We start from the raw sequence: 15,109 nt of genomic DNA, 5'->3' as shown, positions 1-15,109 counted from the left end.
AGCGCGTCGTTCTTTAAATATTGAATCATAAAAAAAAAAATAAAAAAAATAAAAAATTAACACTGGTTTTAAAACTCATTGAAATGATTGTTTTTTTGTTGTTTTACATTTAATTAAATATAAATTAAAAAAGAAAAAGCAGGAAAGCGTCCTGTCCCAAGAGCAGAATAAACACTGTCGCTTGTGTGAACGCAGGAGTTCAGACAGCTGGAAATTCTCTTTAAACTCCAAGCAAAGCAAGTTATCTCACTTTAGAAGGAATAAAATCTAAAAAAAAAAAAAAAGATGAAGAAGAAAAAACCCAGCTGCCATTTTGAAATTTAATCAAAACAGCAGTGAGGAAGGAAAGTGCAGAGCAGAGCCTATCTGTGCTTATGAGAAGTCCAGACTGCGGTTATTGCCCTGGCTGAAGGCTCGCCGGAATTGTGGCCATTTGTCATTAGTTGTAATGTAATAAACAGTGGGTGGAATGGCATAGTGAGGAAAGAGAGAAAGGGCAGAGGGAGAGGAACGAGTGGAGCTTTTTCATGTTACACCCACACGGCTCGTCTCGGCGAAGCAGAAGCGTCGTCGTTAATCTTTATGGTACGTATGAAGTCGGTGTCGGGGGTTTAACAGACAAAAACCTGATGTTTTGTTCCATGCTGAAGCTTTCTGTGTGGACATGTTTAACATTTATGGAAGGAGTCTCCAGTGTAAGCGCTTTGTAACCCTCAGACATAATGTTTCACGTTTCTCGGTAACTTCGCAAGCTACAGTATGTTTAGTTCTTTTTTTCTCGGTCGAATAAATGGAACTAGAACTAGAAATTATGCGTCGTTTTTTTTTAAGTTTTTCTAAAAGTTTTTTTTTACTGTACATATATTCCTTGGGGGGACACGGTGGCTTAGTGGTTATCACGTTTTCCTCACACCTCCAGGGTTGCGGGTTCGATTCCCACCTCCACCTTGTGTGTGTGGAGTTTGCATGTTCTCCCCGTGCCCCGGGGGTTTCCTCCGGATACTCTGGTTTCCTCCCCGGTCCAAAGACATGCATGGTAGGTTGATTGGCATCTCTGGAAAATTGTCCGTAGTGTGTGATTGTGTGAGTGAATGAGAGTGTGTGTGTGTGTGCCCTGCGATGGGTTGGCACTCCTTCCAGGGTGTATCCTGCCTTGATGCCCGATGACGCCTGAGATAGGCACAGGCTCCCCGTGACCTGAGGTAGTTCAGATAAGCGGTAGAAGATGAATGAATGAATGATGATATATTCCTCGGTGAGTTTCTGCTGATTGAGTGTAATTAAACAAGCTGTTAGTACAATAATGAACGACAGTATGCTAGGAACAATATCTCTGCTTCATCACACTACTCTGTCGCTGCTTATTTCTCCAGAACAGCATGACACCGGGTTTTATTCTTTATCACAATTTAGCTAAGATATTGTTATTTTTCCTTTCTTTAATATCCTCTAGGTTTTTCATTTCTCTCTCTCTCTCTCTCTCTCACACACACACACACACACACACACACATCCCCAGCACCAAAAGCTGTCTGATTACTGTTACGTCAATGTACTGTGACTCCAGAAAACAAACAGCAATTGTTTCCAATCATTCCCCCCCGTGCCTGACTCCAGCAAAATAATAAATATAGAAATAATAATAGCAGAAATAAAAGCAGCAAGTTGCTCTGCTCCGAAGTCACATATCGAAGAAGAAAGCAAAACACAACATATTGTAGCCCAACGCATCAACCCGCATAAATCCGACTTATTGCGAATAAACATCCAGCGACAATATTAAACGGTAAGAGCTCTCGGATCAACCTGGTAGCTTAAGAGATTTAATCAGGGACGCAATCTAAAGAACGTCGGAGGTAAAATTACATTTTGGTAATACTCAGATTTCAGGACGAGTTATATAGATTGAACGTAACCGTTCGGAATCTTTATGAGACGTTTATCCTGGTGAATAAAGACGACAGCGTTCAGGAAATGTGAAGCTGACGAGTACAGAGACTGCATTTATTAATACAAACTACAGCTTGAGTGGAGAGAACGGACAGACAGACAGACGGACGGACAGACGGACAGACAGACGGACAGACAGACGGGAGTCCACTCTGTTTAATACGGGATTTCGAATATTTCGAAAAAAAATACACAACTCGAGTTCATGCAGACGATGAACTGACCACGGGTCATTTCCCCAACTTTCTTCAGTGAGTGCTTTGTTTTTCTCTTTGTGTGAATCACACAGACCTCGTGGCCTTACAGCGGAATCACCTCCGAAAGGTCTGCGTTTTTATTTTCGACCGAAACTTTGCAAAGTTGTTAAAGTCATGACTGATGGCCGAGATGGAGACGGATGCTCGGCTGGCCTTTATGAGGCTTTATGAGTGCAGCCCTGCGCTTCCATATGCCATATTTTTCAACTTTCCGAGCGATACAAACGTTTCACAAAAGGAAAAGGAAGAAAAAAATCTTTGCTTTGAAATAAATTCCATGGATTTTTGAAAGCTTTTTCATGACCCCACAATCCTTTAAAACCTATAGAACTGTAGGTATTAATATTACATTAGATGCATATTAAATATGCAGCGGATGAAGAATTCACAGATTTTTTTTGTCCTGGGAGACTTGAGGATATGAGTGAAGTCAGAGTCAGAGAAATTCTAGCCCAATTAGCGCTACATAATCCCTTAAGTGCAAATGACATTCGGATCTAATTATTCCAGGGACGCCTGAGAAGAAAAGTAGAATTTCTGAATAAAGGATCTTTCCAGCTTCACCTTTGGTGTCATCTCTTTGGGTAATGGTTTGGTTGGAGATGGCTGGAGGTCCTGCTGATTTGCAGAATGTTGAGGTCATCGGTTTTCACTAAGCGTGGTCATCGTAGTCTAGAGACATGAAATCTTGCATTTGCTTATCTGAATGACAGGTCAGGATGCCTGACGGGGAAGGAATGTGATATTCATAGAAAAATGAAGTCTCTCTTTTGGCAGGGTATATTATCCATTTTACGGATTGGACCGTTGCAAACTGAAGCAGCCTGTGACGGTTACTTAATCCTCCGCAACAGCAAGCCTTGGCACATTGTTAATGGTCCGTTTTATTCACTTGTCTTTGTTCGTTTTCTTTTTTTTTGCGCTTGCAGGTCTGTTCTGCAGTGGCTGAACCGAGTGCAGTCCTTCCTCTACTGCAACGAGAATGGCTTCTGGGGCACCTTCTTGGAGAGCCAGCGCACGTGCGTTTGCCACACGGGCATCACTTTGTGCCAGCGTCCTATCCCGTGCGTGATCGGCGGCAACAACAGCTGCGCCATGTGCAGTTTGGCTAACATATCTCAGTGCGGCTCGTGCAACAAGGGCTACAAGCTGTACCGTGGGCGCTGCGAACCGCAAAACGTGGACTCGGAGCGTAGCGAGCAGTTCATCAGTTTTGAGACGGATCTGGACTTTCAGGACTTGGAGCTGAAGTACCTGTTGCAGAAGATGGACTCGCGCTTGTACATCCACACCACCTTCATCAGCAACGAAGTGCGCCTGGAGACCTTCTTCGACCCGCGCTGGCGCAAACGCATGTCTCTGACGTTGAAGAGCAACAAGAACCGCATGGACTACCTGCACATGATGGTGGGCTTGTCCATGAAGATTTGTCAGATGCGGAACAGCAGCATGGACCCCATGTTCTTTGTTTACGTCAACCCATTCAGCGGAAGCCACTCAGAAGGATGGAGCATGCCGTTCGGTGAACATGGGTACCCCCGCTGGGAGAAGGTCCGGCTCCAGAATTCGCAATGTTTTAACTGGACCCTGATGTTGGGAAACCGCTGGAAGACCTTCTTTGAGACGGTGCACATCTACCTGCGCAGTCGTGCCAAGGTGCCCACTGTCCTGCGCAACGACACTGGCCATGGCCCCGTGGACCTCTCCGACCCCAACAAGCGGCAGATCTATATAAAGATCTCTGACATCCAGGTGTTCGGCTACAGCTTGCGCTTCAACTCCGACCTTCTCCGGAGTGCCGTCCAGCAGGTTAACCAGTCCTACACGCAAGGGACGCAGTTTTACTCATCCTCGTCCATCATGCTTCTGCTCCTGGATATCAGGGACAGGATTAACCGCCTGGCCCCTCCGGCAGCACCTGGGAAACCCCAGCTAGACCTGTTCTCCTGTATGCTCAAGCACCGACTCAAGCTAAACAACAGCGAGATGATCCGTGTCAATCACGCATTGGACATGTACAACACGGAGATCTTGAAACAGTCGGACCATCTGACTACCAAACTTTGCTGAAAGTTAAACGCTAACAAATGGAGCAAACTTGCCACAGAGCAACATTCGGAGAGGACGTACAATGATTCTTTTTATTTCCCTTTCCTTTGGGACTTTTTTGCTTTTTTTGATGTACTATTAACAACTTTGTAAGTGTAATTGTTAAATAAGAAACTAAAAATACAGAGATTAAGCCTTTTAGTTCACTGCTGAAGGAAGAAAAAAATGAACATGACTGTACCATATTTGTCCAAGCATGTCTGTCACTTCCAAATGGATCATTAAAAGAAAAGAAAAAAAAATGACAAACATAAATATATAAATATATATTAATAAATTCAACATCCGACGATGACAAAGAGGCCTTGATATTACTCAGAGGGAACAAAGGTCCATCTGAAACTGCCATTCTTTACTGGGTAAGGTTTGTAGAGAATTAGCAAAGCAGACAAGATTTGAGATTCTTTTAATTTGAAGACTTTCAGCATACAGAGCATCTCGCTAGTCTTAGGTCTATCCAGTTTAAAGACGACAGGAAGTCATTATCTGTATAGCGTTCCTTCTTCCTCTGTTTAATCGTCCCTCTGAGTGTGCTTGGCATGATACAAGGCAGAAAGGAAACATTCTCCACTAAAACAGCTGTTTATAGCTCCAGTTGTGTTGATGCCTAACGCTAATCGCTGCTTGCTAGTCGCTCACGTCATTTGAGAAAGAGCGACCAAAGCTGATCCTGATTTATTTTGCTTTGTGACCAAGAGCGATTTGTCTGTGGTTTTGAAGGTGAGCAATCAATTCTATTGAAAAAAAAAAAAGAAAGAAAGAAAAACATCCTGCCTGAAACTTCTGTCATGTCAATGTTTTGCAATTTTTTATTTATTTTTTTTCATTTTGACTGATTTTATTCCGTTACACTTGCAAGAGATGACATAAAGCCATATTTCCCAGGGGAATAAAAATGATAGGCTTGTACGCATTTATTTTGAGAATGATTTCCTATACATGAGTTTGTATAGTAACGTAACGGTCCACGATCACGAAGTACGAAGACGTCGGATCGCTGCGGCGTTTTCCTGAAGCCAGATGTGGAGTACATGTGAAACGACGTCATGTTGAGTTTAGCCTCGCAAACTCGCGACTGTACGATGTAAGCTTCTTTTTTGGAACTGTTTCTTTTGTTTTTGTACATTCGTAGTTCGGTTTCTGTCAAACTGATTCCCATGTCATCCTTAAGATCTCTTAATTAGAATTATTATTATTATTATTAATTGTTAATTACCATTCAGTCTTATTAAGTGCCTGCTACCTATCCCTTTAACCATTTCCACAAAGGTTCCATGGCATTCTCTTTTCGTCCTCTTTTCTCGGATCTTATGTTTCTTCGTGCGTCAGTACTGAAAAGGGCAGACAGGAAGTTTTGTCCACATCCTCTCTGTATTCTGCATGTATTTATAGGAGACTTGAGTCACCTCCTTTGCTGAAAACATTTAAAGATGTATATTATGTGTAAATAGCTTCATTGCCTTGGTATAGCCATGAACATGAAACTTGACAGCTTTCCTTAGGTCACCGCCAGTTTTTTCAGCCACGGCAACTCGAGCACAAGATGACGGATGGATTGCGAGTCATTGCGTTAATTTATTGAAGAAGAAGGAAAAATCACCAGCCGGTGCCGAACGCCACCCTCACGACCTCCCTCACCCATGCATACAAGCACATACACTGTCCTTTCGTACGCCTCTTACAGAACGATGTAGAATGTGTGACACGGGCACCGCATCGCGATACGCCACCTTGCGGTACTCCGCCTCGCGGTACGCCGCCTCGCCATGGGTCTGATCGGCAAACAGCTTTCACTACCTTGTCTATGTAATTTCTGCTGTTCTGTTGGAAAAAGAAAGAAAAAAAACTATAATCAGCTTTCTTCAAATGAATGTTTCATATAATAATCTATTTCTCATTAAAAATGCTATATTTAATACGAAGAGCCGTGCTTGTCTCTACCACTTCCAAGCAGCTTCTGCATTAACATCACTGAGGCATGAGGGATGAATATTTCATCATCATTTTCCTTCCTTTTATTTCCAGAACACTTTTCCTAATTTCACAACAGAGGTTCAAAGTGTTCGAGCGCTACAATCGTTTCCTTCGTCTGGACAAAATCAGAGAATTCAGACGCAAATATACAACTTTATTTCGTTTATATTCATTTTGTTTTGCTTAATAGTTCAGAGTGTGTAATACACAGTATATAAATGTATTCGTTAGCCATTTTGACTAGCGATATCTATTGATATTTTACAGAAAACACACCACGTCTTTATACGCTGCGTTTAACGTCTTGTTATCGTGGTTTTAAACCCCAATTTTCCCCGAGTAGACGATGGTGTAATTCACACCCGTGATGTAGAAGCAGTGTTACAGTGTTAACTAATGAGAAACCATGCTGTTAGACTGTTATGGCTGGTCGCTTAGCAACAGAAACCCAATCAGAAAGTCAGCAGCGTGTGTAAACCACATATCATGTTAAAACCAGGAAGTAGCTGAACATCACTGAACAAAAATGGCTCGGTAGATAGAATCAGGAGACAAAACACACTGTGAACATCACGGAAGTGCTCTCCGGAGCGAAGGGGAAATACGGCACACCGAGAAATTAGAGGAAGTCGGATACGGACGAACAAACGGCTAGTCGACGTCACGACAAACTTAAAACGAGCATAAAAACTGCATAAAGCTGTGAAAGATAACAGAACGTGCTCAGGTGCAGAAGCACAGACCTGAAGGTTTCTCCTCACTGATGTATGGGGGCATATGGTAGCCTAGTGGTTAACGTGTTGAGCTACCAATCTGAAGGTTGTGAGTTCGGTTAAGGTGTGGTTAAGGTGTTGGGCTACCAATCGGAAGGTTGTGAGTTCGATCCCAGGTCCACCAAGTGTGAGACGTGACGTTATTTAAAGAGGAGCTGGATTTGTCCAATCAGGACTGTCGATGCACGAATATGCAAATGAGAAGGAGTTTGCAGCAGGGTTTTAATGTACAGAGTGAACCGAGGTCAGATTCATGAAGAGCCAGGATTCAGTGTTAAGTAGGAGAAAGGAGGAGCAGTGTGAAACCTCTGACTACATCAAGCCAGAATTGTGTTCAGCAGAGTTTACACACAGAAATATTTCAGGTGTAAAAAGCTTTGTTTAGATTACAAATGAATCATGATGTTTGTGATTTAATTTATTTATTACTTTAGTTGTTAAAAAAACAAACCATAAAAACCCCTTGGCTGTGATTCATGAGCTACTGGGATTGTAGGAAATGGACCATTAACATAACTCTATATTAATGAATGTATCTGATGTCAGAGGAAATATTATTTTATTTTTATTATTTTTCTTTATTTTTAGAAGTGATTTTTTTGTGAAACCGACAGACTCTTATTCCTGTTTTTTATTGTCCACCTGCTGATTCTGAACCCTGACCGGTTTCTTTGCTCGTCCACGTACGCACAGCCGAGCGTCCAGCTGTCACGACATTTATTAAAAACAAACCCGAACGCCGTCTCACACAGATACTAAAGTCCACGTTGAGTACGTTATAAAGCATTATTCGATTCCCTGCACACGTCTTTCTCCAGAGTGAAGCTAGCCTGAGGCGCCGAACGTGCTAGAGCAGGCGCTTCCTGTACGGACGTGAGCGGGAAACTGTCTCAGTCCTAGACGGCTGTAAGAGAAACAGCAGCTAGCTGCTGAAACAGACTGGGATTTAAAACAAACAAAGAAACACAAAGTTTTTCAGTCTACTTTTGGTTTGGGGAAAACAAAACCCTCAGTAAATCACTAGCTGTCCTGCTGTCAAGGAAACATCAGTATTTATTTTCACGTCTTTTCATAACTGCACGTCTCAAAGCGTTTGATTGATTATTTGCAAATAAATGCAATTTTTTTATTCATTAAAGGACGTTATAGTTGTTGTTCCATGTAACGGTGTGAAATGTCTCTAAAACAACTTCCTGTTCTCACTTCTCACTAAAAAGCAGCTAGAAACAGGAGATCGTTCTCTTTTTTCCTCGATCTTTTTATTGAAAAAAAAAATGAAGCTATAAAGAAGTTAAAGGCGCTGAAACTGGACTCTTGTCCTTTCTGTAAAACATGTTTTTTAACAGAAACAAACACACACACACACACACAAACACACACTCACTCACACACACACACACACACACACACTTACACACTGTATTAAGCTGTTAATGTTCCATGTCTGCTTTAAAAACTCTTGTGTGGATCTAAATGACAAATCTCTGAATAGCTTTTTATTTATTTAATTAATTAATATGAAAATGTAAATAAAAAAAAGAAGTCAAATGTAATAAAATAATTTACAATTTATTTATTTATTTATTTATTTATTTATTTTATATGTAAGTGTTCTGTATAGTAAAAGTTTAAAAAAAAAAAAAAGTTGATGAAAAAAGTTAAATGATGAAACTATTGAATATTTTCCACCACTTGAAACATCAAAGAGCATCAAAACATCAAATTTAATAAAATAATTAAACATTTTTACATTTACTTATTTAAATTTTGGTGTTCTGTATAGCAGGCAGAATAGTAGTATTAAAAAAATAATAAAATAAAAAAGATCAAATAAAAAAGTTAAATGATGAAGCTATTAAATATTTTCCGCCAGACAAAACATAAAGAACTTTACTGCTGTTTATTTATTTATTTATTCATTTATTTATTTATATTATTTATTTAACTAAATATGAAAATGTAATTTAACAAAGTGAAATTTAATAAAATAATTTTATAACAAAAAATAAATAAATAAATAAATAAATATATTTAAATGTAAGGGTTCTGTATACTGTAGTTATCCCAGAGTACATAGAAGGAAAATAAATGATCAGTTGAAGCTATTAAATATTTTGGAAACATCAAGAACTTTCCAGCTGTTTACTGAAGATTAAGATGATTTTTGCAGAGTGTGTATCTGAACCTTGGCTGAGGATGTAGAGCAGTGAAGATGGAGCGGCTTTGGTCTGTCTCAGTTTGTTCATTTGTTCTCTTTAATCAGCTTCCAAGCAATCCAAATGAAAGAGTGATTAATGCCATGAGTTACGGTCTACTGCTAATGAAGCGTGTGTGTGTGTGTGTGTGTGTGTGTGTGTGTGTGTGTGTGTGTGTGTGTTACAGTCTGTCCACACCCAAACCTCCAGTGCTTCTGCATGGTCCAGGTTGTAATTAGAGCGCAGTAATAAATCACGCTGCTTTGTGTTTCATGGATGACGAGAGAACTGCAAAGTCGACTTGAGAACAAAATCCCCAGTGAGCGAGCGAGAGAGCGAGTGAATATTTACAGGAGTTAACTCTCAGGCACCTGGTTTTATTACCAGGACACAGACAAGTCAAAGAATAAAGCAGAAAAGTGCAGTATATCTGTTATCTAGCAGTCTACATATCACTGCAGTGAAAAAGGGGTGGAGTTAGAATGAATACATTACAAAGGGGTGTGGTTATCCAAAAAGGTGACGTCCAATAAAAACCTGTTCTATTCTTCACTTTAAGAACAAAATCTCATTATTATTATTATTATTATTATTATTATTATTATTATTATTATGTAAGACTTTATCTAGCTGACTTTATCCAAATTTTATATTTGTTCATTTTAAGATTCATATTTTAATGCAAAAATGTCACAAATGCGGATAAAGTAAAAAATGTACCTAAAATATGCAAGATTTAAAAAAAAAAAAAAAAAAAAAAAACACAACAAGGCAGGATTCGGTCTAAATCTGACAAATATAGACACTCGGGTCACGGGGAGCCTGTGCCTATCTCAGGCGTCATCGGGCATCAAGGCAGGATACACCCTGGACGGAGTGCCAACCCATCACAGGGCACACACACACACACTCTCATTCACTCACACACTCACACACTACGGACAATTTTCCAGAGATGCCAATCAACCTACCATGCATGTCTTTGGACCGGGGGAGGAAACCGGAGTACCCGGAGGAAACCTGTTGCTGTATGTCAGTGATTTTCTTAATTTTTTTTATTTTATTTTTTGGAATTTTAAAATACCATCAACACATCTAGGTCAATCAAACACACTGCTAGGTGTATTTTTTTTTTTCTTTCAAGCTTCTCTTTCTCTTAATAAAAACATTAGCGGTGCTGGAAACGAGTCCCATCACTCACACTGACATCTCCTCTGTTCAGAAGATTTGGATCCTTTGCCTTTCATTTCCTCTGCGGCGCTAACGACGAGGCACTCGTCGTTCCAAACTCCTAAAAAAGTGCAAGAAAAACCTAAAAATACACAAAATGGTGTCGACTTTGTGCCAGACTTAACAAGTCGTTGTGTGCAGGATGTGGAGAGAAGCGAAAGGGAAATATGATTTTAATTTCCATCGCAGCGTGCTGGAATGAATTCATGCTCGGCTGGTAATAGACTCTGTTCCCTGGACGATGGGAATGTAAAATGTGGCGCTCGTCGATATCGCCATTGCTCCTGCTCTACTCGAGAACCATCCGTCTTCCGATGGGAAGGAGAGGAAGAGAAGATGGAGAGAAGAGAAGATGGAGAGAAGAGAAGATGGAGAGAAGAAAATATGATTCGCAAAACTGACTTGCAGCTCTGTGATTAAATTAATTCAAATTCCTCAGTATTGGTTAGCAGTGGTCAGGGGTTCAACTAGTGAGCAGAAGCACTAGTGCACTAGTGAGCAGAAGGTTATCAGGTCGAATCCCTTGCGTTGAAAGATTTAAAAAGGTGTCTTGAGGAAGACTGTTAAACTTCAGCTGAGTATTTTGAAGGATTTATCTCTAAGATTTCTCTTTAGGGAATAAATAACATCACGCTAATGAAGGAGTCGTATGGAAATGCAGCAGGTGTTACTAATATGCAACAAATATTTACAGCTTTTTTTTCTTTCTTGTTTTTATTAACACTGTTTAAAGCAGCCGTGCATGACTTTTGCTCCATGTAACATGAACGTGACGCCGCTGCGTCTGAATTCTCCTGGCATCCGTCCTAAGTAGTAACCTGGATAAGAACGAGTGTCTCCTAATTCTTAGTACGTTGAAATGAGACTCTAAGGAACCTGGAAGTTCTACGATTTCTGGTAGGATTTCGATGTGAGAATCTGTGGAAGCATGGAAAAGAAAAAGGTTTAATTTTAACACACTGAACATGTAGGAATTCGTGTCCAGTGTGATTCACTTGGTATTTCTTGGAGATCATGTAATCCCATGTACGGTGTGAGGGACAAGATGAACAGAACTGAAGTCCACATCATCTCACACTTTCTCCAAACACTTTCTGCTGCTTAAAGAAGTCAGTGAATGTAAATGATCTTTCATTCATTCATTCATTCATTCATTCATTCATTCATCTTCTACCGCTTATCCGAACTACCTCGGGTCACGGGGAGCCTGTGCCTATCTCAGGCGTCATCGGGCATCAAGGCAGGATACACCCTGGACAGAGTGCCAACCCATCACAGGGCACACACACACACTCTCATTCACTCACACAATCACACACTACGGACAATTTTCCAGAGATGCCAATCAACCTACCATGCATGTCTTTGGATCGGGGGAGGAAACCGGAGTACCCGGAGGAAACCCCCGAGGCACGGGGAGAACATGCAAACTCCACACACACAAGGCGGAGGCGGGAATCGAACCCCCAAATCTGGAGGTGTGAGGCGAACGTGTTAACCACTAAGCCACCGTGACCCCCCTGTAAATGATTTTAAGTATATGAAAATAATTCCAAGAAAGAAATCCATTCTGATTATTTCCCTCGATATACTGTATAATCTCTTCATATATTTGAATGACTAGTTAAGTAATTCAAAATGTAATAACGCAGATCAGACGAGAAACGTTAGCTTGACTTTCCCACCTAGCTTTAAAATGTTCATTGTTTCATTTTATTACATCTACACGTCTTCAGGAATGAAATCTGTACGGTCTCATGGAATAAGCAAATAATTCCAGTCTCTAAACCGCCTCAACCTGACAGGAAATAAAGAAATAAAGGCAAAAATATATCTCTATATGTGTGTACTTGTTAGCAGAGGTGAATTCCCTCTTTCTGTTTGTTAACTTCAGGATACAAGGCCACGAGTAAACAAATCCTCACTTGCCAAATCTCACCTTGCGCACAACATGACATCTATTCGTGTCAGCTTGTGCAAAACTAACAAGCATCAGGACGGAGTTTCCTGCAGGAGTCGGAGACGTAACGACTAGAAATCACTTCAATTCTGCAAACAAGACGCGCTTACGTTAGTTTCCATCTGAATTACAGCATTTCTAAACTCTACCTGTTACTGGGCTGTGCTGAATTCTCACTTCTAATTAGACAGATTTATTTTTGCAATAATAAATAATACGTCATTATTTCTACACTGACGTTTCATTTATATGGACACGTATAGCAGACGTCAACGGGTTAAGAAAAGGTTTGTGAAACATTTATGGAAGGAGTCTCCGGTGTTAGTACTCTGGACCAGTCCGAGGTAAAGCGATAACTTTTATTTATTTATTTATTTATTTATTTACACTTTTTTGTATCTGTAACCACGAGAGAGAGAAAAGAACAGAACTGGTTAAGGTGAATGTCTCTTTATAGCTGTTATATTATCGGTGAGGACTTGCTTCATGGATCCACAACATTACGTCTGTATAACTATAAATGGATAAAAAGTACAATGTGTCGTTGATGGAAAGTTGCTGGAGTTTATAGATTAAAATATGGAGACATGTTGTTACCCTTAACCTCAAATGTTAACCCTTACCCCAAGCCTTAACACTTAATCTCTACCCCTTAATCCGAACCCTTAATCTCAATCCCGTTCCCTTATCCTTAAACACATACACTTAACCCTTAACCCCAAACTCTAAACGTTAAACCCTACCCGTTTTCTCAATCTCTTACCTTTAGATAGATAGATAGATAGATATATAGAACTTTATTGTCATTGCATACTACAGGTACACAGCAACAAAATTCAGTTAACCCAAATCCTTTAACCCTAAGCCTTTATCCTAACTCTTGCTTGGCCTGCCTCGCTGTGTGCCTTGCTCCCCCCACCTGCCTCGCTGTGTGCCTTGCTCCCCCATCGCCTCGCCGTGTGCCTTGCTCCCCCCACCTGCCTCGCCGTGTGCCTTGCTCCCCCCACCTGCCTCGCCGTGTGCCTTGCGCCCCCCACCTACCTCGCTGTGTGCCTTGCTCCCCCCACCTGCCTCGCTGTGTGCCTTGCTCCCCTCACCTGCCTCGCTGTGTGCCTTGCTCCCCTCACCTGCCTCGCTGTGTGCCTTGCTCCCCTCACCTGCCTCGCTGTGTGCCTTGCTCCCCTCACCTGCCTCGCTGTGTGCCTTGCTCCCCCTCCCTGATCTCACGAGAGGATCGTGGCCCCCTCGGATATGGGTTGATACGAGATTGGCGCGTCGGGAGCTGCGCCTCGAGGGGGGGTACTGTCAGGATCCAGCCCGGACTTTGGCCACGTGCTTCTGTTTATGTTCTGTGTCACTTGTCTACCCCGCCCTTGTCTCCTTCTCCCCGCCTCTGCACACCTGTTCCTCATGTGATAATTGTTAGGTCTATTTAGCCATGTCGTCCTACGTCGTCTTTGTCCTGTCATGTCCTGTCGAGTCCTTGTCCCTGTTTCATGTTTTTTAAGTTAATAAATCCAGTTATTTTACGCTATCCTGCATTTGGGCCTGTTTTTATCCCCATGTTGTTGACATCAACTATGAATTTCAAATCCTCTTTACGTGCCTTTGTTTCGTGTTCTTAAAAGCCGAGCCGTTATGACATGGTACATAATCTTCCAGTCAGACTCTTAATGACTAATAGTATGAGTAACTGCATCTGTTATGGATTCAGATTTATTTTTCTTTTTCACACTTCACTGGTGTGAACCTTCAGCAGATTAGCCTAACACACGCAGCGTATTTCAACAGAAAACGAGGCCAAAGCTGTTTAGCTGCAGCGCTAACCCGTGTGCAGATCATGTCCAGGTCTGTCAGAAAAGGAAAGCGTTGAAGCATGGCTTTCTGTTTATAAACGCTACTGAACCCTGAGGGCCAAAAAAAGAAAATCAATAGTCGCTTTTCAGAGCGGGTAAAATGAAGCCCAGGTTTATTTCTGACTGAAATCTCAGATTAATTTTAGACTCAAACATCGAGAGTTATTTCACTTTATTTTTAAAATGGAAAAAAATGAAGAAAAAAAAAGAATGCTATAATGAGATCATGGAACAATGACAGGTGATTGTCTCAAAGACAAGAATATTAACCAACACCACTTCAGACAAATAATAGTGCAAAAATACTCATTCTCACTCATCTTCTACCGCTTATCTGAACTACCTCGGGTCACGGGGAGCCTGTGCCTATCTCAGGCATCATCGGGCATCAAGGCAGGATACACCCTGGACGGAGTGCCAACCCATCACAGGGCACACACACACACACTCTCATTCACTCACACAATCACACACTACGGACAATTTTCCAGAGATGCCAATCAACCTACCATGCATGTCTTTGGACCGGGGGAGGAAACCGGAGTACCCGGAGGAAACCCCCGAGGCACGGGGAGAACATGCAAACTCCACACACACAAGGTGGAGGCGGGAATCGAACCCCCAACCCTGGAGGTGTGAGGCGAACGTGCTAACCACTAAGACGCCGTGCCCCATGCAAAAATACTATTACTGACATATTTACGCTTAAGTTAACTGTACCAGCAACACAATGTTACTGTGAAGTCCTGAGAAAAGTCAGACCAGGATCGTAGTAGAAAGGATCGATTGGATCAGGGGCGTAGCC

The 15,109-nt window shown here is 41.5% G+C and overlaps 1 protein-coding gene across 1 annotated transcript in view; it reads left to right on the top strand.

Annotated features, from left to right (window-relative positions):
* brinp1 (bone morphogenetic protein/retinoic acid inducible neural-specific 1) overlaps positions 1–7,880 on the top strand; it is a 119,272-nt gene extending 111,392 nt beyond the window's left edge. The window contains exon 8 of the mRNA XM_060863605.1: positions 3,137–7,880. Coding sequence (XP_060719588.1) covers positions 3,137–4,277 — 1,141 coding nt within the window. The 3' untranslated portion in view covers positions 4,278–7,880. The remainder of the gene's footprint in view (positions 1–3,136) is intronic.
* The last annotated feature ends 7,229 nt before the right edge of the window (positions 7,881–15,109 follow it).

Source organism: Tachysurus vachellii, chromosome 26, assembly GCF_030014155.1.
Source record: "Tachysurus vachellii isolate PV-2020 chromosome 26, HZAU_Pvac_v1, whole genome shotgun sequence".
NCBI classification, from domain to species: domain Eukaryota; kingdom Metazoa; phylum Chordata; class Actinopteri; order Siluriformes; family Bagridae; genus Tachysurus; species Tachysurus vachellii.
This window is presented reverse-complemented; position numbering and strand designations above follow the sequence as displayed.